Below are 26,046 nucleotides of genomic sequence, written 5' to 3' on the forward strand. Positions count from 1 at the left end.
TGCTTATTCGACAAACACTTTGACCACTGATTGAATCTAATTGAATTACGTCGCGTCTCGTGAGTTACAACTCGACTTGGATCGGCCCTGAACTGTGCCACAGTTCACATCGCATCGGCCCTGATCCATGCCGCTCGGCAAGACGAGAAGGAAGTCGTTTGCCAACGGCCAAACGAGGGAACTAGTTTATTTTGACATTTGGTGGCTTTTTGGAATTTTGTAGATGGCCTAAAAGCCATCTCAAGTTACGAGAAATGTTTACCTTCTTGGGGCGGCACACATGTCGCTCTGTGTGCTTAGCCACAGCTGCAGGCTCTGGGCGCAAAATGCATTTATGAAAACTCTTTTTGTTTACCTTTCACATTGAGGGCCATTGAGGTCAACCCCACACAAGCAAGCCCAAGGCACACTCACACTCGCACACACGTATACATATTCATAAGTAATATATCCGCATTTGCTCTTTGTTTGTTTATGCTGCATCGACTCAACTCAACTGGCTTGAAAGATACTTTCTGTATCTGTTGTTGAACTCTCCACGTATCTGCGAGATACAAACGATCATCTGTTTTCTCCCTCTCTCTTTCTCTCTCACCCCGAATATTTGCATTTTTCTAGCAAACTTTTTATGATTTTTCGATTTTGATAAAGAACAATTTTTTATACGCAGTAAGTTTGTAATAAATAACAATTAGTTTTGCAAATTAATTTGCATTGGTGTTCTTTTGCTGTTTTGAAGCACGAGGCGCAATTGTAAGCTATCTCGATTGCTAATTGGCTTTCGAATTTGAGCGTAAAAGTTGAATAAATTTGATTGTCATACATATTTGTTATACGTCTGCTAATATATGTATATGTATGTAAGTAACTGCATATATTATAATCGTATATGTATAATAAATTCATTAAATGGGGTTTGCCCTCGTCGAATCTGAAGTCGAGGCCGGAGCCCATCCCGTTTTACTGGGTAACAAAACTAGTTTTACTGTGATGGCTGCGAGAATTCAAGAGAATTCTAAATCTTATGAAATTCGGAGAATTCAGCAGTCGAAAGGGCAAACAAAAAACCATAAACAATATACAAATCATAAAAAACAACTTTCCAGGTAAATGCGAAAAACGAATTCAATTACATTTTGTAATATATGGCTATACAAATTTTCAGATAATTAAATTAATAGTTGTAAATGTTGTGACTATAGAACTAAAAATAGTTAGGTTTATTTAGCAAAGATATTTTTTATCGTGTTGTTCGTGATTCTTACCAAGCATACATATGTACAAATGCTGTCAAATGCAATTAACTCAGCTATGCTCATAGTTGAAAACATATTTTATGTTTGAACGCATTGACCTTCCAAAACACGTAAAAGCATAAATTAAAACAAAAAAAAAAGACATGTAAGAAAGTCGAGCACACTCGACTGTGAGATATCCGTTACCCATTTTGAATAAAAGCAGAAAAACATACCAAAATAATATTGCACAAAAACACTAAAAATATGTTAAAAAGTGTATTTTGTATACGATATACTATAGAAATAAAAATATACCAGATTGTGAGCCAAAGCAACTAAGATCCCTAATAAGTGGGCGTTTTTTTCCCCATAAAAGTATTTCATATAAAACTTCCACAATTTTTATCCGATCGCACCCAAATTTTCAGGAATCATCAACACTGTACTAATTATTGCCTGTACTAACAGCTTTAAAATTATGTTTGTTTTTTGATTTCTATCGACTTGCGGGGGCGAAAGAGGACGTTGACGCTGATCAAGAATATTCATACCTTATAGGGTCACAAAGCTATAATACTCTTCTACCCTATGGGTGACGGGTATAAAAAAGAGTGTTGTAATACTTCGAGGGGCATACTACACGCATTTATTTAAGATAATAATTAATATAGTTTTGCTAATCAATTATCGCCATGAACTCTGTGTAACTATCAAGTGTAAAATTAAAAGAGATTCGAAATATACTAATATGATATGATGATATCGTAAAATCTGTGTATCTTTAATTAACAGTTATTGCGTTGGCAATGACAAATTTACGTGTGAAGCAACAACGTGGAGGAAAAGCGAATTTCTGCTGACCTACAGAAGAATGGCGTACAAAAGAGAAAAAATAATTAAATAAATTACTTGGGTGATAGTCTATGTTGGTTACTGGAATTTGATGACATTCACTGTGTGTACTTTTAAAATCATACTAAAGTACATATATGTATGTATGTTTATTTATTACTCTCCGAATCTCAACAGATCCGTATTAAAACAGTAGAAGAAAAACAGAGCGGTTTCAAAAATATAATTATTTTATAATTACTTTTTTATTAATGTGGGAGAAATCGTTCAATTGAGGGGATCACGCAAATGGAAAGTCAAGAGAGTGTTTAATTATATAATCCACATTGAACTGTCCAATGATTCCGCCCACATAATCTCCAACATGCTAATACTCTCTCCCCATTTCCCCCTTCAGTCCGATCTTCAAGCTGCTGGCGATCATTAACACATTTAAATGGTAGCTAACTCAGGGAAAACTTGTCTGTCAACTCTTACAGTTGCGCTATGTGGTTGTCTTGCCTAGAGTTTCAGCTACGTTGCCAGATGCTGTTACTGTTGCTGTGAAAATTAGTCGTGAAAATGTATCTGTTGGATTGCGACGCTCACGGAAAAAGTAAAAGTGGTGCTCTGGGCACTCACTTTTTCTTTCATTTAACAAAAAATTCGTTCAGTCAAAACTTTCAATTACAGTTCATGAAGGTGTCTTCCAATTTAAAAATCTATAAAAATACTTATGAAATTGTTAGTAATTACTAAATAAATATTACAGATGGAATATATTTATTTTATATTACAGTGTATTTAGATATGTAAACATTTTAAAAATGTTTATACAAATTCTTGAGTTTACTTTCTGCAGAGAGTTTGCGCAAAGTTTTATAAAAATAATATATACAATAAAAGAAAAATACAATTAAATAAATTCAATTAAAGAGACATTTTTTGGTATATTATATTTGCTTAATAGACTTTAATCATTAAATTAAAATAAATATTTTTGGTGCCTTTCAATGAGTTTGTAGATACAATATGTAAATTTTGAGGATTAGACAATATTGATAGATTTAGGAAGTCGATACAAAGGGAAATGATTCGGACTTATTCTCTCCCACTAAGGTATTATCTTTTTGAAAAAGTGGACAGAAAGAATGGGTATTTTGAAGTGATAGTCCGATGTGGCAACTTCTGCAGATTATTCACTAATTTGTTGCCATGCAAGCAATAAATTCGAAATAAGCAGAGTGCATTACTTAACTTGAGGTTTGATGTGAACTAGGCAAGTGCCCTGAGGCATTCAGCTGACACGACGTCAACGAATGAACTCACATGAGTCACAGCGTACTCTAATGTGAGCTTATACACTCACACAGAAAAATCGTCACAGATACACACACACACACACACACACACACACACACACACACACACACACACACACACACACAAATTGTTAAATCATCTGGTGGTCGTATGTGTGTATGTGTGTGTGGCTGTAGCTGTTGCTGTGGTTGTGGAATAACCTCAATTTCGTTCACATTGCGGATTGCGACTGGCGGCGTCATGGCTGTAACTCTTTTTATGCCCGTAACTAAAAGCGAAAAACCCAAAACAAAAAAAGACAACAGCAGCAGCAACAACAACAAGATTACTCGTGCAATTGTGTCCAGTAACAATAACAATCCAATGGAAATGTATCTCGTTGTTGTTGTTGTTTTAGCCAGACATGACGGTAGCCCCAATTTTATTTAACGCTTTTCAATTTCGTGACATTCAAATTGGCCACGTAAAAAGGGCAAACATTTTCGTATTAGTTTCCCTCGATTCCCCCAATCCGCATTCAGTATGCAACAAGTGGTGATTGTTGCATTAGCAAATACAGATACAAGTTGTCTGTTGTCGTCTGTGGGTGTTAACTTGTTGGTCTGTGCAAGTGCTGGTTATTGTTGATTGAAGTCTTGTCCTTCAGCTTGATTGAATATCTCTAGTCGCTAGCAAGGCTGCGACAAGTGCGCTTCTTATTATTGACCAAAATCATACGACAAGCGTAATAATATCTGAAACTGTATTATTAATGTGTATGTCTATGAAGTGGAAATTAGCTATGCTAAGAAAGTATTTTACGATCGTAATGAAGGCTTTTATTCTAGCTAGCCTCTTATTTTGACTTAAATATTACTAATACTATATAGTATGTGTAAATGTTCTCTTATTTACCCAATGCTGAATTAGGCAATTTCTGATCTTCTATTGTAGATACGAATGTTTATTTCTTTTGAACAATTGTGGAGCAACCCCACAGTATGGAGCACCCACATATGGTTGTTTATTTGATGAATGAAAAAACCACCCCGAAAACATACCCCGTTAGCCGACTAAACTTGCCATTTGATTAGGCCAACATATATAGATTAAAATCTTGGCTAGGCAAACTGCATTTTAGGCCTGTCCCCTGGCTATATAGACAACATTCCCATTCGACAAGTCGCGTGTCCAATTTGGCAGTAAATCAACATTACTTTTGCCCCAAATGCATTTAAATTTGTATCTCCATTTCTATGTGTGTTTCCCCAGTCTTTCAATGATTGTGTGTGTGGCTGCCTATGTCATTATTTTAATGACCAGTGCTATGAAATCGGTTGTAGATATATACATAAGATACACAGCACGGCACTAATTCATTTAGGCGCTTAATGTGCTCGTCAGCTGCATAATTGCCTTTAATGCAGTTGGTCAATTAGTCAAAACGTGCATTATTAGTGCTACTTGCTCAATGTTTGCTGTGGTTACTTTATAAATTATAGAACACCTTCTCGCTATCCTCTATCTTATTGTACATTTGGGTTTATTGACATTCACAACAAACTTTTACGGAATAGTCAGATTTTTCTCTTAATCTTCTGTTGCAATTTACACATATTTTTTAATTCACATTTTTATACTAACTAATTTAAACAAAATGTAAAAACGTTTGTTTATTATACTACAACAGAAAATTTATTTATTTGGTAGGCAGAATGCGGACAATTTTATCGATATCTCATGAGCTTGAACAGTCGAGATGGAGTAATCTATTCTAATTCTTGCAAGCGGATTAAGTATATTTCATTTTTTTCCAATATCCAATATTGTGATGCAAACAAAAAGTTTGAGAATATGTTACAAACGAATAATCTAGTTATTTATCGCTGGATAGTTATTTTAATAGTTATAAACTAATTAGAAATGTTCAGTGCGTTCAGAAATTCTTTTTAATTGCCCTAAATATAGGTTTTGGGAATGTCCAAGTCGGTTGCAGTTGTTATAACTCTCCTACTTTGCTGTTTTTACTCTTGTTTGCGGTGTTTCTATGGAACGCGACGATTTGTCAATTTTGTATAAGTTCCAGGCACATACGTAAGTGGACACAAGTCACACTCTCTTACACACGTACACTCGTATATGTATTTATATATACATCACTTATTTCTATATAAATATAAGTAAATATAGTACATGAAATGAACAAATTAGATTGGCTATTGTTGGCGAACCAATTGTGATCATGCCATAGTTGGGGCCAAGCAAGTTAAGCGGCTTACAAATTCGCTTTGTTTGGTTTGATTTCATCATGAGCTTTGTAAGTAATTGGAACTAGAGTGGTTTATAGTTTATATCAATAAATCAACATGATACAAATTCAATTTATTATAATTAATTGTGTCGGACTGTAAATTGGGAAATATCGGTAAGACATGCGGTAACTATCGTTAAAGATCTCTGTAGTAGTGTTCTCAACGTATCCATTAAAAGTTTATGTCAGCAATCTCAATTTGAATGTTAATATTGCAAGGGACTCATTTCATTCATTAGCTATCTTAAAATTATACATACCGATTTTTGGCTGTGTCATTCTTATAAAAAGCTTCACAACATTGGCATTAAGCAAGAAGCAAGAAAACTAAAGTCAAGTGTGCTCGATTGTAAGATGTCCGCTGACCATTTTCGATCAAACCAAACAGTGCGTTTTTATTTTAAAAATACACCAAACATCATTTAATATCTGATTTTTGTTTTGGTATATACATAATATTTTGGTATATCTTTAATATTACGTTGAAATAGAGTTTAATTAGGAAGCAACAGCAACGGATGTATTTTTAAAACCTTCTACAATTTTCATCTGATCTCAAGTTTTCAGAAATCATTAAGTAGTTATTTACTACATAGTCTCGGCTGTTGACGCTTATAATATAGATAGTCTTTATGTCGGGTCGGAGAAGCCTCCACAAAGTTTATATGCCCTATTCGTACATAAAAAACAAGAAAAAGCATATTTAAATGTACATGTCCATATTTTATGGTGATTAGCGCTTTTAATAGAACAAAAAATTACTAAAATCGATAAAAATAACAATAATTAGATTTTTTTGTGGAGACATGGCGCTGCCTGATTCAATAAACGCTTTAAGAGGGCAACAAGGTCAGCGTAGATGTGTTTTTGGATACATTTTGATTTGCATTTCTATTTTAATTTGGCAGAAAGTTTAGGCCCAGACGTATCATACATATGTATTAATTTATTGTGGTGTCTGAGCTCTAATCATTGATTTTCTCTCGATCGTGCGTAGTTTGCGCGTTGAATAAGCAAATGTCATGCAAATGAGTCATTCAAACCGAGTTAAAGCAAATGAATGAACATTGGTTTGAGGTCAGAAAGAGTTGAAGACATGCGAATTATGAATGAAATTAAAAAATAAGGTAATGGCTAAGGTAAATTTCACCAATATATCAAAACATATTCATATTGAAAACAAAACTAGTTTATCGCCCAGGCTGATCCTTGTGAAGAGCTAACAGTTTTCTTTTATTTTCAAATCGCTTCCGCTAGTCTTAATTTTGCACGAAATTGTCGTAAATGTGTGCAACAATTAATTTGCCATTTCGACACAGATAACACAGATAATTAAAAGAAACAGTTACGAGTACTTCTAGTTAGCCTCCTACAATAACTAACGCCTCACATCCCCTATACCGCGTTGCTTTCCGCATTACACTTGGTTGATTTCAGCTTGGAAAAAACAAGAAATATTTAATACATATGTCGTGGAATTTATTATCATTTAAGCACGAGTATCTGTACGACTGAATGAAATATTCGTACGCAGCAATTATAAAAGAGCAAGAGACTCTTAGATCTATGATTAACTAGCCTAACTGTTTGCATTCTCTTCTCGCTAGAAGACTACCAAGAAGTGTCTGTAGAATTGCGTGCATAAAAGATTTGGGTTAACTTAAGATTTGGTTCGTCAATTGTACTGATAACTCAAAAGAGAAACACTTTAATTAAGGCTAAAGACTAAAACTACTTACAGGTTCTTTTATTAAATATGATTTTTAGGTTCAACTGGATAATCCCTGTTTATTATTTTTACTACTCCAATTATGTACATAATCTGAGTATTAACAAATAAGAAAGCATTAAGATAACCATATATCATACCATATCAATTTTTCTCTGATTGCAATTAAATTTTCAGGAATCATAAACACTATAGTTATAATTGTATATACCAAAAATCGTAACTCTACGTTGCTATTCGCTACGGTTGAACAGACTGATGGATATGGCTATATTGTCTCGGCTGTTGACTCTTCTCAAGAATATATATACTTTCTGCCTTTTACATATATTTACTGGGGGCACAAAATTATAATAGCCGGTATAAGATGTGACTAGAAGTGAAAGTCATTTCTGCGAATTTAAAGTTATTTTAAGGTCAACAACTGTAGATCATCTTAAATGAACATCATCAAAGAACTAAGTTTTTATCATTGAGCTTAGCCTTAATAGATATCATTCAATCTTCGAACTAATTATCATTTTGATCATTATGATAATTTTTTGAAGAAAATTACGCCATAATAGACTAGATTGCAATGGAAGAAATCATTTTAATTGCAAATAGAGATCGATCTCCATAGCCAACAGTAGCATTATTGGGCCACAAAAACTAGATTAACATTCCACGCGATCGTCTCCATCCACTTTACAGCTTTGATGTCGTCATGATCATCATCAATATCATCATTATTAACTAAAGTTGGGTCGTATGAATGTGAAGAATTCTGCAGATTCTAAGTCATTCGTTCATCTTCAGCGCCTTTCCTTGCCTCTCAAGCGGAAATGAATCTTCTGTCTGTAAAGTTGGCTTTCTTTAATTTCTTCAGTCGACTATGCCATGATCGCGTCTTTTACCTTGTTTTGTCTGTGCTATGTCTTGGTCGGGGCTGCACTTGCCGTTGCTTCATCGAGTCACGTTTCAGCAGCAGAACAGATACTTGTTTTCATTTGGGTTAAGTGTAGGGTTAAAATTGCAAACAAACTCTTCTTTTCTCCATCTTCCCTTCCATCCATTGTCTGTAGAACTTAACAATGTTTTGGCTATTATTTCATATTTGTAGCTACGACGTAATGCTTGAACTATGTACAAGCCAATCACTTAAGTTCTGAGTGTGCTAGATAACGATAAAAAAATTTCATAATATGAAAATATTTTCAAGTTTCTTTTTAATGTTTTTTGCTTAGCTTTTTTTACAATGGAATTTAATTATATATTTTCGACTGTGCGATTTATTTTAACGAAATTACAAATAAACATTTGCCTAGATGATTCCCAGAAATACTTTTTTGGTTCCGACTAAAAGTATGCAACATTTTATTAATGATTCATCGCAATAACATCGCACAGCCCAATGAGTACGTTTTGCGATGTCTTTGGAATCTATTTGTTAGAAGACTCATTTTTGTTGGTATCTCTTAATTAATTGCTTATCACTGGTAATGTAGAATATATGTTAAACAAGTATTATAGATTAAAATGTATTAGATGCATCAGTTATAATGTTCATATTTTAATAAATAGAATCTAGCGCCTCAAGTGGAATAATTTTGTACTCGACCTTACACATTTTTTCACAAGTTTTCTTTTTTTGATATGGAAATCGTGCAGTTACAATCTTTTACCTTGCTCGGCACTGGTCAGACTTATCAGAGAACAGAGAAAGGGCAGGTGCTCTACTACAGCTTACCGAAGCGATTCTTTCTTATCAGCGCAACGTTGACATTCAGAATGAAGAATTAAAAACAAAAACAAAAAGGTTACAAAACACTTTGCAGTGATTTTCGTTGCCTTTCCCACAACTTCTGTTAACCAAACAAGTCTTATCAGTGGTTTTTTTTTTTTTTTGTTAAGAATTTGTGCGGCATTAGTCAGCCAATGTATATTATATAAAATAAAACATTTGTGTGCAGAGTATTGGAATTTCCATATATTTTTATGTATTTGAGCAAATTAAACTATTTTGTAGAACCATATGCACCGCCTGATGTCCCATTTAAGGCCAGAAACTCCGTTAACTCCCTTAAAACCAGTTCGCTGTCACACCCCAGGTTAGACCACACCCGGCTGTAGCATTAATGGAAAGTGGTGCGTCCACCAAAGCACACTGATTCAAATCCCTATAAAATGGGAATGATAGAGAGACGGAATTCGCTTACATAAGAACCGAAAGACATATATGTATATATAGTTAAATGATTGAACCAAATTATTTTCTTTGCAGATGCTTGTATTATTTTAATGTAACCATATTTGTCTTTTAAAAAGCCAATTTCTGTAATTTCTGGTTTTGAGCCTTTACTATAGTTTATATTACCAAGTGTCGTTAACCTCTTAACAGTGTAATGTTGGTTTTATTTACATTCATTTCCGAGTGTTTAGATCATTTGAATAGCCCCATTCTCGAGCACTACGTTGCACGCAACATTGAAATGACGTGGGGCAAATCAGTAGATAACAAACTTACAATCACCATGGTGAGTTTTGAATGTATTCAGCCCTTAACTGTTTCGATGTCTGCCATACATTGCATGATTCGGATAGTTATGATTGCTTCATATGAAACATTGATGAACTTTGCTCGAGTTCTGGGCCATTTCCAATTGCAAATGACGTGAGTTGCAGTTGAATGAACCTTATACTTAAGTTCAATCCGCCAATTGCTTGAGTTTGAATATATATTTTTTTGTTTTTTTTTCGTGAGTTTCTTTTAGCCTTCCTCAAAGTTCATTAAACCATTCAGCTTTTAAATTGACTCAGCGTGTACAAAAACAAAGTATATAAATATATTACTATAATAAATGCTAGAGCTAATGATGATGGATACAATTAAATCTACACAAGGAAATAAGTTTATTATTGACATATCCATCGAACAACATTAGTTATCTACGATAACTAATGGAGATTTCGGTATTCTACAATATGCAGAATTGCTCAATAAGCCTATAAAGTAATCAATAATTATTTTTTATTTCTGTATATGACACATATTTGATTTCTATAGTTAACGTTTAATTTAATAAGTCAGAGTGTGCCTCGTTCTTTGAGCAAGCCGATTTCTCTAGAAAGCTCAAAAGCTTGTGTAGTCCCATTATTTCCACTTTCGTTTCCGCTTCTTTTCATGTTGTTTTCGTAGGGAACCCCTTAACCTTGAACTTGTGGATCACATGTTGTATGTAGCCAACGTTAATTAAAATGTATTTTTAGTGCTTTTCGAACGTGTCTCACCAATTATGTCTAAATCGTTATCGCATGGCGGGGGAAATTGTTTTTAGTTTACTTCTTGGGCTTAAACTTAAAGTAATCACTCACTCTTTGGAATAATTGAACGTTCTTGACCTGCATTGTATGTCGTACCTAATACCATAAACTACTTTAAAACGAAATTGATAATTCTAATATATATATATATATATAATTTTTTTTTTTTTTTTGTAGGTCTCGCATACATTACAAAATGGCGACGTGACGGAACGCGAAATGCAAGCAAAGCTAAGCTCTCTAAAAAATTGAAAATAACAAGTTCGAAAGGTTTAAAATGGGCACATAACTAAAATCGGCAACAAAACCATCAACAACGGTAACAAAAAGTATTGTTAAAGAGTTAAGCACAGAAGAGGAAGAAGAATAACTACAATAACAGCACGCAAATTGAAGTAACAATTTGAAAGCGCAGTGAAACGAAGAATTGGTTGAAGTGCTCCCACAAAAGTGTGAGAGAGGGAGACAGAGAGAGAGAGAGAGAGAGAGAGAGAGAGACAGCTACCAACATGCAACTCGTCAATCGCTCTCTGTCTATCCGCTGGGTCCTGGGTCTCTACCTGATGGTGCTGGTATATTGGGACCCACGATCAACGCAGGCACGTTTTATTGCCAAAAGAGAAACGCCGAATCGGGAAATGGGTGTGGCAGCCACGGCAAGTGACCCTGACATTGTTAAGCCGCAAAACGAAAGTGACAACGATTCGCAAACAACGATTTTTCAACAAGAGCGGCTAAAACCTGGATCACAAGACGAAACATCGACAACATCGCCTACAACATCAGGAATAAGTTTCACATTAGCATCCACAAATGAAATGCAATCCACAGTCAATAGCTTTTGGACCACAGATGAGACAGCAACAACGCCGTCTAAAGTTAAACTTACGGAACAACCAATGCTTAAAGAGGATCATAAGTTCACAACAACAACGAAACCTGAGCAGCAGTTAATATCACAAGTGGAAGTCACAACGGAAGCTACTACATCATCCAGTATCAACAGCGAACCAACAACAACAACAGTAACAACGACAATAGCATCATCATCGGACCTTCGATCCACACCACGTGAAGAAGATCGGGCGCGTTCCATGCAATTTCCAAGCAGCACTGAAAGAATCTCTTTCGTTTCTGTCGTCACTCCCATGAAACTTCGCCCAATTCCAATGGCGGCGACAACAACAACAACGCACATGCCTCAGCTGCTGGCACCACTATTGCATGCTGGAGTCACGGTCACGCCGAGTGCTTCAGATGAAAACGCCATCGACGGGCAGGAGGGAATGCAAAAGGTGCATCTGCAACCTGAGAAGCGTGCGAAATTCATCGCTGATAATTCGACAAATGCTCAACAGCTGACGCTGCCGAATGTGGCCGAAGTCTGGAGTTTGGCAGCCTTGAAAATGGTGCCAACACCGTCAACCACAACAACAGCTACCACAACAACAACAACAACAACAAATTCACCAGTGGCTAGAAAGGGAGTGGAGCTCTCAAACGATATTGAGGAAAGAAACCAAACAATGCAACAGCACAAAGAAAAGAACATTCTCGACTGGCAGCAGATCATGATGATGCCCTCAGGGCAAGAGAATCACACAGAGCCTATCATGATGAGCACCTCATTGGATGCCACAGAGGCTGCAGCGCAATCCTCAACATTGAAGCTAGACATCACGTTGAATCAGGGCGAAGTATTTCCAGCTGTCAGCAAATCTGTGACTGAGGGAACCATTAATAAAACAGAATCCAAAGAGGCTCAGCTAAATGAATGGTTACCAATTACAACTACAGAGCCATCAATTAACGAGGCGTCAACAAATCCTCCAAAGCTGCCTTTACAAGAAGCAGAGGACGACTTTACATCAACATCAACAACAACTTTTGTACCTGTAAAGTCAGAGTTAACAGAGAATTCAACACTCAACTTAACATTAGTTGAGAGCGCTGTAACACAGCTTAGCATAATAGAAAATGATACAACAGAGTCTGTTGTAACTGAGTCTATAACAGCAGCGGCTGCAGCAACATTGCCTGTTAGCTTGACAACAGCTGAGCGAGCGACAACAACAACAACCACAACAACGACCATGCGAAGTGTGTTGAACGCCACCCCCAGTCCCCATCCCAATACGAATAAAACGGCAATGAATTCCACACTACATGAAAATAATGAAAACGGTGATAAAGCAAACGACGTTGACGTAGGCGTCGAGAGCGACACCAAGAGCAAGACTGAAAGCGACGACGTCATCGACGTCTCTGTCTCTGTCTCGGTTTCAACTACCGAAACCACGCCGACGGCAACTGAGCGGCAAACAATAACAGTTAGTACCCGAACAGCTGTCGAGGAGAGCACAGCCACAGCTCCGACGATTCAAACGGTAACGGTAACGCCAATTTCAACGTCGACGTCAACGGTGACGCCGACGCCGCAAACATTGCACGCAAATGTTGATGAACAAATAGCAACAGCAAGTACAACGACAACGCCAACACCTACACCAACGGAAATTGTCCAAATTAGCAATGAAGTGAATTTAGAAACAATTACAGTGAAACAAGTGACAACCGACGATATCAATAGCAATAGCAACAGCAAAAAAATTATTAATAACAACAAGCAGCACTGCGAAACCTATTAACAGCACTGTGAACACAGAGCCACTGCAAGTCGATAATAACAGCACTACAACAGCGACGCCGCCTTCGCTGTTGACTGACGAAAATGCCAACAGTAAACTAAACGAACATGAAACTTCGCTGGAAACGAATAACATAAGTGAAACAGCTGGAATAATAATCACAACAACAACAACAGCAGCACCTGTGCCAAGCACAAGAACAATAACTGAAGCAACAGCTGCAGTTAACAGACTGGATGTAAGCAAAGCAATAACAACAACAACAACAACTGCAACTGTAGTGACAGCTGCAAAGGGTGAGTCGGTGTTTAATGAAGACGAAGTAGATGACCAGCAACAGAATAATCATGATCACCGCACAGAAGAGTCATTGTTAAAAGAAAAGAACATGGCGAATATAACAACAATAACAACCAACACAACATCAATAACGACAACAACAGAAACAGCAACTACAACAACAGCGGCTAGAACGACAGTAAAAAACAACAACTACCGAGGAACCAATTATTAATTTGCTGGATGATAGCACCAGTAGCACCTCTAGCAGCCCCACTACCACTACAACTTCTACAACAACATCTCCACCCAGACCAATAACTACAACAACAGCTGAGCCGATATACAGCTCCACTTACACTACGAACAACTTCAACAACATGCTGCCGGTGGAGACTACAACACGTGCAATCGATTTACCCACCACAATGCTGATCCCCTCGCGTCCCACCGAACTGGATCTAATGCACCAACCGCCTCCAAGCAGCAATTCGGGTACAGATGTCAATGTGATCATTGCCATCACGGTCAGTGTGATTGGTGTCGTGGCTCTGATTCTGCTGGTTGCGTTCCTCTATTTGATGCGAAAGCGACAGAAACAGATGTCGTATGGGCAACGCTGTCGTCCCGTCAGCTTGGATGCCTACTCCCTGGACAATGTGTCCGTTCTGGGCAGCGTCAGGCGAAAAGGTCGAGATTTTCGCGTCTCGAAACGCACATATGGTAATGCCGCCTTCGATGATCCGTCGCTGCGTCACAATATGCTCAATGCTACGGAGCTGGGCAAGTTTTTGGAACGCAGATCGAGTATCTTCGAGGAGTTCAGAGATGTACCGCAAATAATTGCGCGAGCCGATGAAGTGCCTGCCGGATGTGAGGATAAAAATCGGTGAGTGCGCACAGCTTTGTTGGAGAATAAGAGACATTGTCTATTATTGCACTATTTTCTTATTATTTGTACTGACTGACAGACAATCTCGTTATACTATTACTATTATTATTATTATTATCTTCTGCAAATAGTCACTGATATCACGTAATAAGGAAAGTGACTGCAGTGTAGATACATACATATGTATGTATATAACAATTTATAACATCAAACACTGAGAATTTTCAAGGTTTTTTATTGTGGGGATTAATTAAATTTAATTGAGGGTATCCGCTGAAAGATGAGCGATAAGGAAAACAGAAAAAGTGTGACCAATTTGAATTAGATTGATAAAGGTATCTTAATAAAACAAAGTTTATTAGTTAAATAATTATGGATTTAAAAAAATGGGAAAGTAACTGCAACTGCATATCTATAATAATATGATTATTAAAAAGTATTAATAAAATGACTCATTTTTTTTATTGTACTACACACTTCCCGATTAACTCTGTTGGTTGCCATTAATGAATCCAATGCCTTTCTGTGATCGCTGACCGGTTTGCCTAATTGAACTGAACTGAACGGAACGTAACCTCAAACTTGAAACCGCAGATACGCTAACGTAATTCCGCTTCCTGAGACGCGGGTGGTACTTCAAAGACAGGGCGATGATGACAAAACGGAATACATTAATGCCAATTATGTGCGGGTAAGTGAGACAGACGAACGAATGCCTCTCATTCAGCAAAAAAACAATCAAAAGCTGCTTTCCCACATGTGTGTGTGTGTGTGTGTGTGTGTGTATGTATGTATGGTAACTCTCCAACTTTACATAAACACATTGCTATATTGTGTTTGTTGTTGCTTATCTTACAACGGTACAATAACTTAAAGTTGCCTCTTCGTCTAGCCTTGCATGACGTGTGTAGCACAAACAGCTGAAAAGGCGGAATAATTATATGGCCCATGAGATTGGTAAAGTGCCAAGAAAATTACTTCAGCCTCTTTGTTACATTGTCTGTTGTAAACAAATGAGCTCTGTGCGAAATCCATATTGATCCTACTTAAAGCAACTATGACAATAAATAATAATCATAATCAAGGAGAAAGTAGTGTGAAACTACAACAAAGTGCAATATCCTAATTGAATAGTTTGAATGTATTTTGTATTGATGTGATCATGGAACTTATAAAAGTAATTCTTATTAATTGATTATTGATCGCAAAGTTATTTAGATTGCCTTAACTTAAGCCAATACAAATTGCAAAATGAGTAAGCTTGCTTATTTTTGCTTATTTAGTTTTATGAAATTTGCAAAACAATAAACAATTAAACGAAGCATGCAATACAAGCATTGACGTGTAACGACAACGCGTCGACTGCAATAGATGCGAAGCGATTACAGAAAACGGCTAAAGTGCATTGAAGCGAATCTGGCATTGATAAGTCAAGTCGAAGAGAAAGAAAAATACGTATGCAGTTCACTCTCACTTACTCTCATTGCTCAGCTGATGTATTGTACTCGTGCAGCTGTTGATAATCTGAGCATTCCCTGATTGACGTTCTGGCTTATCTATGTACGTAAACGTGTACACATGTATGTATACACATATGTATGTACGGTGGTGTATGTAAATACATGCATTCACACACACAACCAAGCTTACAGTAATTTATCGAAAGCGCGCGCAACTCAATGGCAGCCATTAAAAGCACATTCGCACACACAAATGCATACTTACTATATGTATGTATGTACATATTTTTATGAAGCCACACACGAGAGCGAGTATCATTTGTGTTTACCTTTTTGCACGCACTTTAAAGCTTTTAATTAAATGTTATGGCATTAAACACCCAAATTTACATAAGCTAATTTTCCTGTATATCCACAGGGACCAAGAGACGCACCAAATTATTATATCGCTTGTCAGGCACCTTTGGAGAGTACAACTGGAGACTTTTGGCGCATGATCTGGGAGCAACAATCACGAGTGATTGTACAGGCAACCGATCTGAATGAGAATGGCATTGAACGATGCGCGGAATACCTGCCGCCGTCAGTGACCCTGGATAATCACAGTAGTTATGGCGATTATCAAGTAACACTGAAGCATCGTGAGGTCAAGGATAAATACGCGATTTCCACGTTGATGCTCAAGCGTGTTGATGGAGAAGAGTGTCGCGAATTGACGCATTATTGGTACAAATGGCCGGAGGCTGGAGTGCCCCTAGAAGAGGCGCCCATTATAGCGATGTTACTGGAGGCGAGATCTTCCCTCAAATCCTATGCTCTGGAGCAGGCCAATGAACTGAAAGAGAAATCCTCAACTTTGAAATCCATGGACACCGCTCTCAACAATAGCGCGGACGTGGATACAAAGAAGGCAGAAGAAGTGGGCAGCACTTCGAGCGGGGCCAGCAATGAAATTAATGGCAATGTGACCAATAAGCAGCCTCGCAGTCAGCAGGGGTAAGTTGTGTGTGTGTGCGTGTGCGTAAATTGTCATCAGTTTAGCATGTTAATTGTTAATTGTTTTTCGTTATCTTCACTGCGTGTTCATCTTTCATCCCTTTAGACCGCTAACCATTCACTGTTCCCCAGGCACGGGTCGAACTGGCACTATCATTGCCTGTGACATGGCCATACGCAGTCTGGAAACACCTAAACGTTTCGTGGACATTCCCCAGTTGGTTTACTATGTGCGTCGTGGACGTGCCAGCTCCGTACAGACCAAGGAGCAATACGAATTTATCTACAAGGTGGCCAATATGTATGCGACCAAAATCACAAATCTATCAAATGATAACTGAGATTGTGTGCAGTCGAAACATGTTTAACCAAGTCCTTATATAAACGCTGTATACATTTAGTCATAGTTTATATACAATCTATATCTTTATATCTATTATACATATATTATACAAACATAAATTAATTAATTAATGTTACTATTCTAAGAGTGATAGCGTGTAAGGTATGTATTTATCGATTGTTCGCATACGTTATTTTCAATTGCTGGAATTTTAATTTAAAATATATGTATTCCTTTATTATTGTGATATATTCGTACATTTGTAAATCTCGTAATTATCTGTTGCATATTTATAATTAGGCTTTGTTTTTGCAAGTAAATACCTGTAAAATGTGTACATTTTATTGTATTTTAATTGTAAATCGTTATCAAATTTCTGTATTTTAATAAAAGCTTGAATGTATGTCAAATGTATCCGCTTGTTTGTATGTTGAATTTCAAAAACGATTAAAATATTACAGACTTGATTTTTTTACTTCACGATTACAGAAAAAACAATAGTTTAAATTAAATTTTGCTAGGATTTAAAAGTTATTTTATTCACTTAATAATTTTCAAAATATGTATGGCATTCTAAGAGAATTGTATATGCTTCCGAAATGAAAATTGTGAAAGGAGAAAAAAAAACTGATTAATAATGTGTTCATTTAGATACAAAAAAAATAATTTTGAATAATGCGCGAGAATCGATTATTAACAATTGCTATTCACATAGAATACAATAACAATGGCGCCATGTCAGCTGTGAATGGCGATAATAATCGGTGCCGTCGATAACCGATATCATGTTTTCATTAAAGGAAAATTCAACTAGAAGTGAAGATGAAAGTGCAGCATTTGTTAATTGTTTGTGCTCTTTTTGGTACGGCTTTGGCCAATGATACTCCTAAAGTGAAGATTGGAGTTAAAAAACGAGTTGAAAACTGCACGAAGAAAGCAAAGAGCGGCGACCTTATTCACGTGCACTATAAGGTAATAATCCAATAAATATGTTGCACGTCAGTTGCTGATAACAAAACACATAATGGGTTTTCAGGGTTCTTTGCAAGATGGCACTGAGTTCGACAGTAGTTATGGCCGCGGCAAGCCCTTCTCGTTTAGCTTGGGCGCCCGCCAAGTCATCAAAGGCTGGGACCAAGGACTTCTAGGAATGTGTGAAGGTGAGCGTCGAACACTGACAATTCCGCCGGAGCTTGGGTATGGAGCAAGTGGAGCGGGAGGTGGCAAGATTCCTCCAAATGCGGTGCTTGTTTTCGATGTGGAAATGGTGAAGATTGAAGCACGCGGAGCCGAAGAGTTATAAGCAATAAAACCAACTAAATGAATTTGCATTTCAAATTTGTAGGCATCAAGCCAGTCTTTCAATAATAAAAAAACAATAATTCAAGTCTAAATAACTAAACAAATGGCAAAGCACCCTTGGCACCGTCTTAAGCGGTTTGTGTCTGCATCTGCGATTGCGTTGTACCTCGTTCGTCGACCTCGTCAAAGTGACGACGCATCATTCGATGCTTTTCGAGCGCGGTGCCCTGGATGAAGCGTTCGCCGCATGTGCCACAGATGAAGGGGCACTCACCCGTATGCTGCTGAAGATGCAGCTTTAGATCCTTGGCCTGGCGATAGCTTTTTTCGCAGTACGTGCACTTGTGGGGCTTCAGTCCGCTGTGGGTGAGCATGTGTCGTTTGAGCTTATCGGATCGGGCGAAATCCTTGCCGCAGACTGTACAATGGAATGGTTTCTCGCCGGTGTGCATGCGACGATGCGATATCATTTCCGAGTGCCGGGGAAAGGCCATTTCACATAGATCACATTTAAATGGTTTCTCGCCTGTATGGCGGCGCATGTGGGTTACTAAGGTTGCTGCGGATTGCGTCTCGCGACCACACAGCGAACACAAGAACTTCTTGATGGCCTCCTTGCGTTTGCGATCCCCGTTGATGTGCACGTCCCGTATGTGATTGTTAAGGCGTGACTTCATTTGGTAGGTGCGATCGCAGTGCGGACATTGTAGTAATTGAAGAGCAGGATCGACTTGATCCGCTACATCATTGGGTAGACGACGATCAGCGCTAGCACCGCGTTCATTGCCACCATGTTGGAGTTGCATATGTTGCTGAAGATTCTCAGGCCACATAAACTTGTAGCTGCATCTACTGCACGCGTATTTCTTTTCAGTGCTGTGGCACTGCGATTGACGATGCTGATCCATAATGCTCTGCAAAAGGATATATACTTCAGTAAATTTGCTCGAATAAAATTGTAGAATAAGTACATTACCTTGCAGACACACTTGAAAATGCAGGTCTCACACTCATGTGGCATCTTGTCAAAACGATGCATGGCACGCTGATGCTGTATCATCTCGTATTTTCGCTTGCATTGCACTTTGCACAGCTCACAGACGTAGACGATGCGCGACGTTGATTGCATCTGCATTTGCATTTGCACTTCATCCTCTGTCTCAGAGTCACCTAGCTGCAGTTCGTATCCCGATTCATTTGTTATGGAATAGTTGTGTGGCGAATCATAGTTCTGGTGCAGCGATAAAGCCAGCTTCAGCTCCAGTTGAATGTGAGCACGCAGATCGATGATGCGCTCAAAGTGCATGTTGCAGATCTTGCAGGTGATTCGTTTGGTGCCATTCGGCTTTGAAGTGGCCGCAATAAGTGTCTCCGCCAATGGAATATCCTGCTCTCGAATGCCATGTCGCTTGAGGTGCTTCACCAGATAGTCGCGTCGGTAGAACTTGCGAGTGCACCATTGACACGGTATCAGCTTCGATTGCTCTGCATGCACGCTCAGCAAATGAACTGTTAGCGACTTCTTCTTGTCAAAGACTCGTTTGCAATCGACGCACTCGAATGTTTGATTCTAAAGCAAGAGTTATATAAGAGTAAAGTATGTAATGCATTGTTTGCCAATACTCACAGCAATTCTGTGCTCCCTGATGTGCACCTTTAGATTGTGACGCCAGCGAAAGCGCAATGGACATTTGTGGCATAGGAAACGTTTTTGCGAATTCTTGCATTGCGACTCGTTGTGATGCCGCAACAACTGCAGGCTCACAAAGCGAGCATCGCAGCGACCACAGACATGCGGCGCATCCTGCCAGAGATGCGTTTGTCGCTGATGCTCGTACAGCTGATACTTCCGTTGATAGCGTTCTTGGCAAAGTTCACAACAGTATTTGGCTATTGGTATGCTACGTTGTTGCTTCGTATGCTCATCTGCATCCAGTTCAGCTTCGCTATCAGTCTCTGAGCTGTCTAGATCTATTTCATAGCCCGATTGATTCGTTATCGAATAGAAACGTTGATAAATGCCAGCAGCTAAATCTTTTCGTATGAGCGCTTTTAATTCTTGTTCAGTCATATCCTTGGCATCTGGATAGAACAGCTCGGCAAGTTCATTGGGTTCCATATTGGACCGTGTGCCAAAGTTAACAATCTCTGGATGCTGCTCCAAGTGGCGTCGCAAATGAACGATCTTATCGTATTGACTTTGGCAGATCATGCACTCAATAAGCTTATAGCCATGAGGTTTGCACACATTTACATCAATATCCTTGGCCTTTTTATTTTCTCCCAAATTGGCCGATCTCTTCGAATCCCCGTGCACCTTGAGATGTGCTTTCAGTGCTTCGAGGTGGCTGAATTTTCGTATGCAGAACGAGCAGGAATACCAATCAGTTTTCGATTTATGCACCCGCGAAGAATGCTGCTTTAGATATCTGGGACGCTTGAAGCTTTTGGGACATTCTTTGCACTCGAATATTTGTCTCTTTAATCTGCGATGTTTTTCTGTTTGCTTCCACTTTTGTATCCGCTGTTGTAGAGGCAAATCATCCAGCGAACTGAAACACATAAGGGGATTAACTTTTGTACACTCAATATGCGATTTGAAATCGTACTCTTCTTCGTCGTTATCATTATCAGCCTTATACAAATGGTCCTGTGCAATCGCTGCTTTTGTTGCAACTCCATCCTCTTCCTGTTTGACGGGATCGACCATTGTCAATGGATCGTTGGACGCTTTGGTTACATCTACATCCACATCACTGCTCAATGTGTTGTCAACATCGTTGGCATTTTGTACTGTGGTGAATTCCGGCAGTTCTGTGCAGGTGATATCGTTGTCAACATCCTCTTCTTCCGTTTCCAATTTAACCTTTAGACAATTGTTTTGTGAGAGATTCAAGTAATAACAATAAACAAGACTTGCCTCCACATGTTGTTCGGCACACAGTTCCATGGGTACCTCCTGCAGGCAGTCCACCACACTGGCTTTGTCGCTATCGTGCACATGGTTTATCAACAGCTCGTGTGCTGCCAGCGCCTGCTTCACATAGTAATAAGCGCTTATTAGTTTCCTGGCGCAGGTGCCGCACAAACATTGTGGGAGTCGCTGGCCCAATGGATCGTCTACCTGTAAAATAACTTGTCTGCATTATGGATATGAATAGATAATTAGTTTGTAGCATATTTACCTCAATGTGCGTCAATTCAGATAAAATGTCGGAGAGCAATTTATCAGGAAATCTTTTGGTAGCCGTCGCTAACTTATAAAGTTTATCGGTGTCTCTTGCGTCGCAAGTGCGACACATGACTGGCAGCTTCATGTTGTTATGCCTTTTTTAAATTGCAATACCTTTCAGCAAACAAGAAACAATAACATTTATCAAATACAGAATATCAACAAATTTCCATCTCGTTTTTGCTTATTTTACACACAGATGTGCGTTGGTAACTGAGAAGGGAGAAACGTCAACGCAACTATCGCACTTCGATAGCTATCGATAAGTAGAATCGTAAAATCGAAAGTAATTGTGTTTATTAATTGGTTTGGCGAATAAACAAAAAAATAGTTTGTAATGAATTGTATATTGTTTATTTAAAGTCATTCAGAAGTCATTTGCACACATATTTGAATTGACTACTTCGTGTTTCTCTATATTCTGTATATTTAAAGTAAATGATATTATAAGTATACAACTGCATCTTATTTTAGAATCTTGATAAGCGATGCGTTTCACAAAAAATTTAAAACAATTTGTCAATTTTAAGAAGAAAAAGAACGGGAATCCATTCGTAAATTAAAATCGTGTCTAGTACTTCTTGATGGTTTTTCTTATTAAAGCCAAGCGTTGTTTGTGCGCCTCAGTGACAGCAGCACGTTTATATGGACGCAGCTCGTCTGTTCCAAATCCAGGTATCCACATATTATACTTCCGCTCAAAGTGCAGCTGCACATCGCGTACCTCAATCTTGTTGGACTTGCGATGCTTAGCAAAAGCACTTGTTGACTTGACGGTGTCCTCCACAAAATCGTCTATGATCTGCAGCAACAACTCTTCCACGTCTTCATCCAACTGTGTTGTGGTGTCCACTTCACGCACCAATTCGGTAAGACGCGGTTTGGTTAGCATCTAAAGATTCCACAGAATAACTGTATTAATAAGTTATCATCGATATTGAAACCGTTTCGCTTACAGGTGTATTTTCGGCCCCAGTTGCTGGACTGTGATTTGTGCTTTTACCACTTGCACCACCGCTTCCTGCGCCACCAACTCCAGCAGCAGCCTGGCTCGTAGTTGTCGTTGTTGCTGATGTACCGTTCTGGGAGGTTGAGTTGCTGTTGTTTGTCATTGGGCTGTGCTGAGAGGGCGATGCCATTGGTGGTGAGTCGTTATGACCGCTCTTGCTATCAAAAGTGGTAAAGAAATCCGACATGTTGTTTAGAGATGTGCATGCATATATTCTTAAGACAAACAATGCGTGAGTGTTTCTTTTATAAATAGTTGAGACTAGAATCAAAGTGATGAAACCAAACTGATATAAATGTGTTATGTGTGTGTGTGTTGTGTTGGCTGTAATTGGTGGTGATTATTTGAATTAGTGTGTAATGTGGGCATAAATTGCATATTAATGATAATAGAATTTTTTATTGGCAAATTGCTGTGCCATGCATCCTGTTTTTGTATGCCCATATTGGCTGCTGTATCGCACAACTAACTGACTTACAGTGAACGTTTATTAATAGTTTCACTTTTTATTGAGAATGAAAACAGGAAATTTATTTATTTGTTGCAAACAACAAAACAAACTCACTTGGTTTGCGTGTTGTGAAACGCGTCATAGTGGCAAGAGTATCGACCTAGCGATGAATAATACATTTGATATTTAACATCTTTGCAACACTCAACTAAATATACCAACTGATAATAGCCTCTTTCCACCTCACTCAGTTTTTCTACGTTTTTTAAAGTCCCGTTTCGGGGTTTCCATCTGCACGAACCGAGAAATATGGGCAACGGTAAAATTCTCAATATGGCCGCTCTGAAATGTCAGCTGTTCAAATGTAAACACGAGTTGGCGAACAATTCAAAAAACAGCACGCGCATTTTAAAATGGAAAATTTTATTAAATTGCAGGATTTTTATGAGGATTTTGACGAAGTGGAGGGAAAATTAGCGGAGTATAGAGTATAGGCCATTGCCAATAGTAAAGAAATCGCCATCAGTTTGGGGCTATGTACATAAGTAGATTTGCTGGCAGCAATGTAATATTTACATAAATACATTTACTTTTAGCAACAGCATGGGTGTTTTGGGAGCGCGATGTTCCTGGAAACAACGAATCATTTTTGAAGATAATTTTCGAATTAATAGGGAGGAGTTTGCACCCTTGTGGAGCCTTTGTGGATTGGCCAAAAAAGGCACTACATATATCCTCCCATAACTCGAACAACATAGCCTCGTGGATGCCACTCCACGATATTGACGGCTTTCGAGTTTTTTGGCTCATCTAAAATATACAAAATTTGCTTTAAAAAGCAAAATAAAATTTTAATTTTTCTATTTTCATACCTTGGCGCACTTTAATGTCAGCTGTTTTCTTAGTGGTGAGCTCTTTTTCGTTGTCATATCGATCAAAATATCGATAATTACCCAAAAAGTGCGCTCGCTATTTCTACGTAGCTCGCGAACGTAGAAAAACCGACGTTTTTTTCTTATGGGTTTTTACATGGGGCGAACGTAACATTCGGCCTGAACGTGAAAAAACCAAAGAAAACCAAAGAAAACCGTGCGGTGGAAAGAGGCTATAAGTGCTGCAAAGATGACAACTATCGAAGCAGTCACTCATCGATAACTCGATAATCTTCTTTTACGTATTTAATTTAAAAACAAAGAAAAACGTCAATACGCCATTTGATAAAGTTATAAGCAATATTGAAAATAAAATGTCATTGGACGAGACAACAGCTAACATGCAACCAACTGAAAATACTGAAGACAACGATGGTGTTGATAATGCTGTCGATATGACGTTTACCAAGGAAGTACGCAAAGCTACAAAAGACGTCCATACTTTGACTGATGTTTTGGTTAACGCAAAATTTGCATTCGGTAATTACATACATATGTGATTATGCTTATCGTGAAATTTTTATATTTAGTCTTTGGGGCGTTGTCGAATTGCAGCTCTGTCGGACGATGAAGTTTGGTACGATGGTCTCTTGGTCTTCTACGAGTTATATAAATTCTTTGAAACACATTTGCCAGAGCGCCTGCTTCCCAAGGAACTTCATCGGACCGCTGCCTTTGAGCGTGACTTTGCATATTTCTATGGCTCCGACTGGAAGAAGACTTATGAGCCGCGTCCGGCTGTCCTAGAATATCTCTCATTGCTAGAGAGTGTCGCCGCCAAAAATGAAGTGCTCCTCTTCGCCTATGCCTTTCAAATGTACATGGCATTGATGTCTGGTGGACAATTATTGCAAAAAAAGCGTATGATTGCTCGCAAACTGTGGATCTTTCCCAAAGGCAATGTCGAGCAGGAGCAAAAACAGGCAAAGGCCGATGCAGCGTTGGCAACTGATGCTGCAACTGCTGCTAATATTGACCTTGATGATAAAGATTTGATGGCGCGTCCAATGCCCGAGCAGGTGACCATATGTCCTGTTGGATGTGAGGCCACTTATTTTCCCACACGAATCCCCAAACTCAAGTCGAAGCTGCGGCGCATATTCAACGAGCTATATGGCAATCTAAACGAACAGACGCGTGCCGAGTACATTGAGGAAAGTCGCAACGTTTTCCGCCAGAACATGGAACTATTGCGCACAGTAAAGGGTGTGAATAGGGCTAATCTTAGGAAACTTGCCATTGCGGTTATCTTTGTAACCACCATATATGTGGCATTTAAATTGGCTGTCAAATAAGATGTTATTTTCATTAACCTATATTTGCAACTATTATATTTGTAGGATTCCAATTAGCATAACTATATACGATTGTTCTCTAGTTTGTATATGAAGCAAAGTCAATAAATTGCAAGTTAACTTCATAATGAAAGTCGCTATAATCCAAAAAGTTTTATTTACTTTGAATAATAAACCCTTTAAGAAAGAACTAGTCTAATTGTCTTCTTTTGATTCAGGAAGGGATTTATAGCTGTGCAATGTTTGCTAAATCTTTCATTGTTTCATATTCTTTAAAGTTTAAATTCATTATACCCGTTGCCCATCATATAGATAATTACTATTATTTTTATTATTTGATGGTAAGAGGAAATCATATTTTACAATTTTATCGATCTGATAAAAGTAACATTACTAACACTAGACTAAGCGACTCTTTTGGTTCGGGTAAGATTATATGTATAGTATCGATGTTGTTGATGAAGAATTTTCTCTTGAGCATTAGGCTCTCATT

General features: G+C 38.1%; 5 protein-coding genes across 8 annotated transcripts; 3 read left to right on the forward strand and 2 right to left on the reverse strand.

Annotated features, from left to right (window-relative positions):
• Window positions 1-10,891: 10,891 nt before the first annotated feature.
• LOC132787836 (mucin-5AC) lies at window positions 10,892-17,676 on the forward strand. Its single transcript, XM_060795162.1, is given in 6 exon segments — window positions 10,892-13,359; window positions 13,361-13,843; window positions 13,845-14,530; window positions 15,128-15,224; window positions 16,412-16,989; window positions 17,096-17,676. Coding segments are annotated over 6 exon segments (4,215 nt in total). The 5' UTR covers window positions 10,892-11,223; the 3' UTR covers window positions 17,331-17,676.
• A 441-nt stretch (window positions 17,677-18,117) lies between these two features.
• LOC132787835 (peptidyl-prolyl cis-trans isomerase FKBP2) lies at window positions 18,118-18,711 on the forward strand. The gene is made up of 2 exons (XM_060795160.1): window positions 18,118-18,304; window positions 18,369-18,711. Exons 1-2 carry the CDS (start codon window positions 18,155-18,157, stop codon window positions 18,633-18,635), a joined length of 417 nt encoding a protein of 138 aa, XP_060651143.1. The 5' UTR covers window positions 18,118-18,154; the 3' UTR covers window positions 18,636-18,711.
• Window positions 18,202-22,097, reverse strand: LOC132787832 (zinc finger protein 420). The gene is made up of 6 exons (XM_060795155.1): window positions 21,820-22,097; window positions 21,555-21,758; window positions 21,244-21,500; window positions 20,262-21,186; window positions 19,611-20,204; window positions 18,202-19,548 (listed from the first exon to the last, which is right to left on the reverse strand). Exons 1-6 carry the CDS (start codon window positions 21,949-21,951, stop codon window positions 18,763-18,765), a joined length of 2,898 nt encoding a protein of 965 aa, XP_060651138.1. The 5' UTR covers window positions 21,952-22,097; the 3' UTR covers window positions 18,202-18,762.
• Window positions 22,098-22,197: 100 nt separating this feature from the next.
• LOC132787833 (transcription initiation factor TFIID subunit 12) lies at window positions 22,198-23,519 on the reverse strand. 4 transcript variants are annotated; one of them, XM_060795156.1, is made up of 3 exons: window positions 23,441-23,519; window positions 22,823-23,033; window positions 22,198-22,758 (listed from the first exon to the last, which is right to left on the reverse strand). In XM_060795156.1, the coding sequence occupies exons 1-3, from the start codon at window positions 23,503-23,505 to the stop codon at window positions 22,438-22,440; spliced, it is 597 nt and encodes a 198-aa protein (XP_060651139.1). In that variant the 5' UTR covers window positions 23,506-23,519; the 3' UTR covers window positions 22,198-22,437. The 4 variants fall into 4 exon arrangements, with proteins under 4 accessions (XP_060651139.1, XP_060651141.1, XP_060651142.1 ...); XM_060795158.1 differs by having other exon boundaries at window positions 23,354-23,472; XM_060795159.1 differs by having other exon boundaries at window positions 22,823-23,029; window positions 23,354-23,469.
• Window positions 23,520-24,476: 957 nt separating this feature from the next.
• LOC132785676 (heme oxygenase 2) lies at window positions 24,477-25,696 on the forward strand. Its single transcript, XM_060791873.1, has 2 exons — window positions 24,477-24,738; window positions 24,814-25,696. Exons 1-2 carry the CDS (start codon window positions 24,573-24,575, stop codon window positions 25,551-25,553), a joined length of 906 nt encoding a protein of 301 aa, XP_060647856.1. The 5' UTR covers window positions 24,477-24,572; the 3' UTR covers window positions 25,554-25,696.
• Window positions 25,697-26,046: the final 350 nt, after the last annotated feature.

This window comes from Drosophila nasuta, chromosome 2R (assembly GCF_023558535.2).
Source record: "Drosophila nasuta strain 15112-1781.00 chromosome 2R, ASM2355853v1, whole genome shotgun sequence".
Taxonomy (NCBI): domain Eukaryota; kingdom Metazoa; phylum Arthropoda; class Insecta; order Diptera; family Drosophilidae; genus Drosophila; species Drosophila nasuta.

What these genes read in the sequence shown, in the direction of transcription:
- LOC132787833 (XM_060795156.1), bottom strand. Translation starts at nt 23,505, where the DNA reads ATGTATTATTCATCGCTAGGTCGATACTCTTGCCACTATGACGCGTTT. An exon ending in TTTCACAACACGCAAACCAA is followed by an intron (nt 23,034 to 23,440) that starts GTGAGTTTGTTT and finishes CACTTTTGATAG; the next exon opens with CAAGAGCGGTCATAACGACT. An exon ending in CTGGGGCCGAAAATACACCT is followed by an intron (nt 22,759 to 22,822) that starts GTAAGCGAAACG and finishes TGGAATCTTTAG; the next exon opens with ATGCTAACCAAACCGCGTCT.
- LOC132785676 (XM_060791873.1), top strand. Translation starts at nt 24,573, where the DNA reads ATGTCATTGGACGAGACAACAGCTAACATGCAACCAACTGAAAATACT. An exon ending in TAACGCAAAATTTGCATTCG is followed by an intron (nt 24,739 to 24,813) that starts GTAATTACATAC and finishes GTCGAATTGCAG; the next exon opens with CTCTGTCGGACGATGAAGTT.
- LOC132787835 (XM_060795160.1), top strand. Translation starts at nt 18,155, where the DNA reads ATGAAAGTGCAGCATTTGTTAATTGTTTGTGCTCTTTTTGGTACGGCT. An exon ending in TTATTCACGTGCACTATAAG is followed by an intron (nt 18,305 to 18,368) that starts GTAATAATCCAA and finishes ATGGGTTTTCAG; the next exon opens with GGTTCTTTGCAAGATGGCAC.
- LOC132787832 (XM_060795155.1), bottom strand. Translation starts at nt 21,951, where the DNA reads ATGAAGCTGCCAGTCATGTGTCGCACTTGCGACGCAAGAGACACCGAT. An exon ending in CTGAATTGACGCACATTGAG is followed by an intron (nt 21,759 to 21,819) that starts GTAAATATGCTA and finishes GTTATTTTACAG; the next exon opens with GTAGACGATCCATTGGGCCA. An exon ending in TTTTCAAGTGTGTCTGCAAG is followed by an intron (nt 19,549 to 19,610) that starts GTAATGTACTTA and finishes ATCCTTTTGCAG; the next exon opens with AGCATTATGGATCAGCATCG.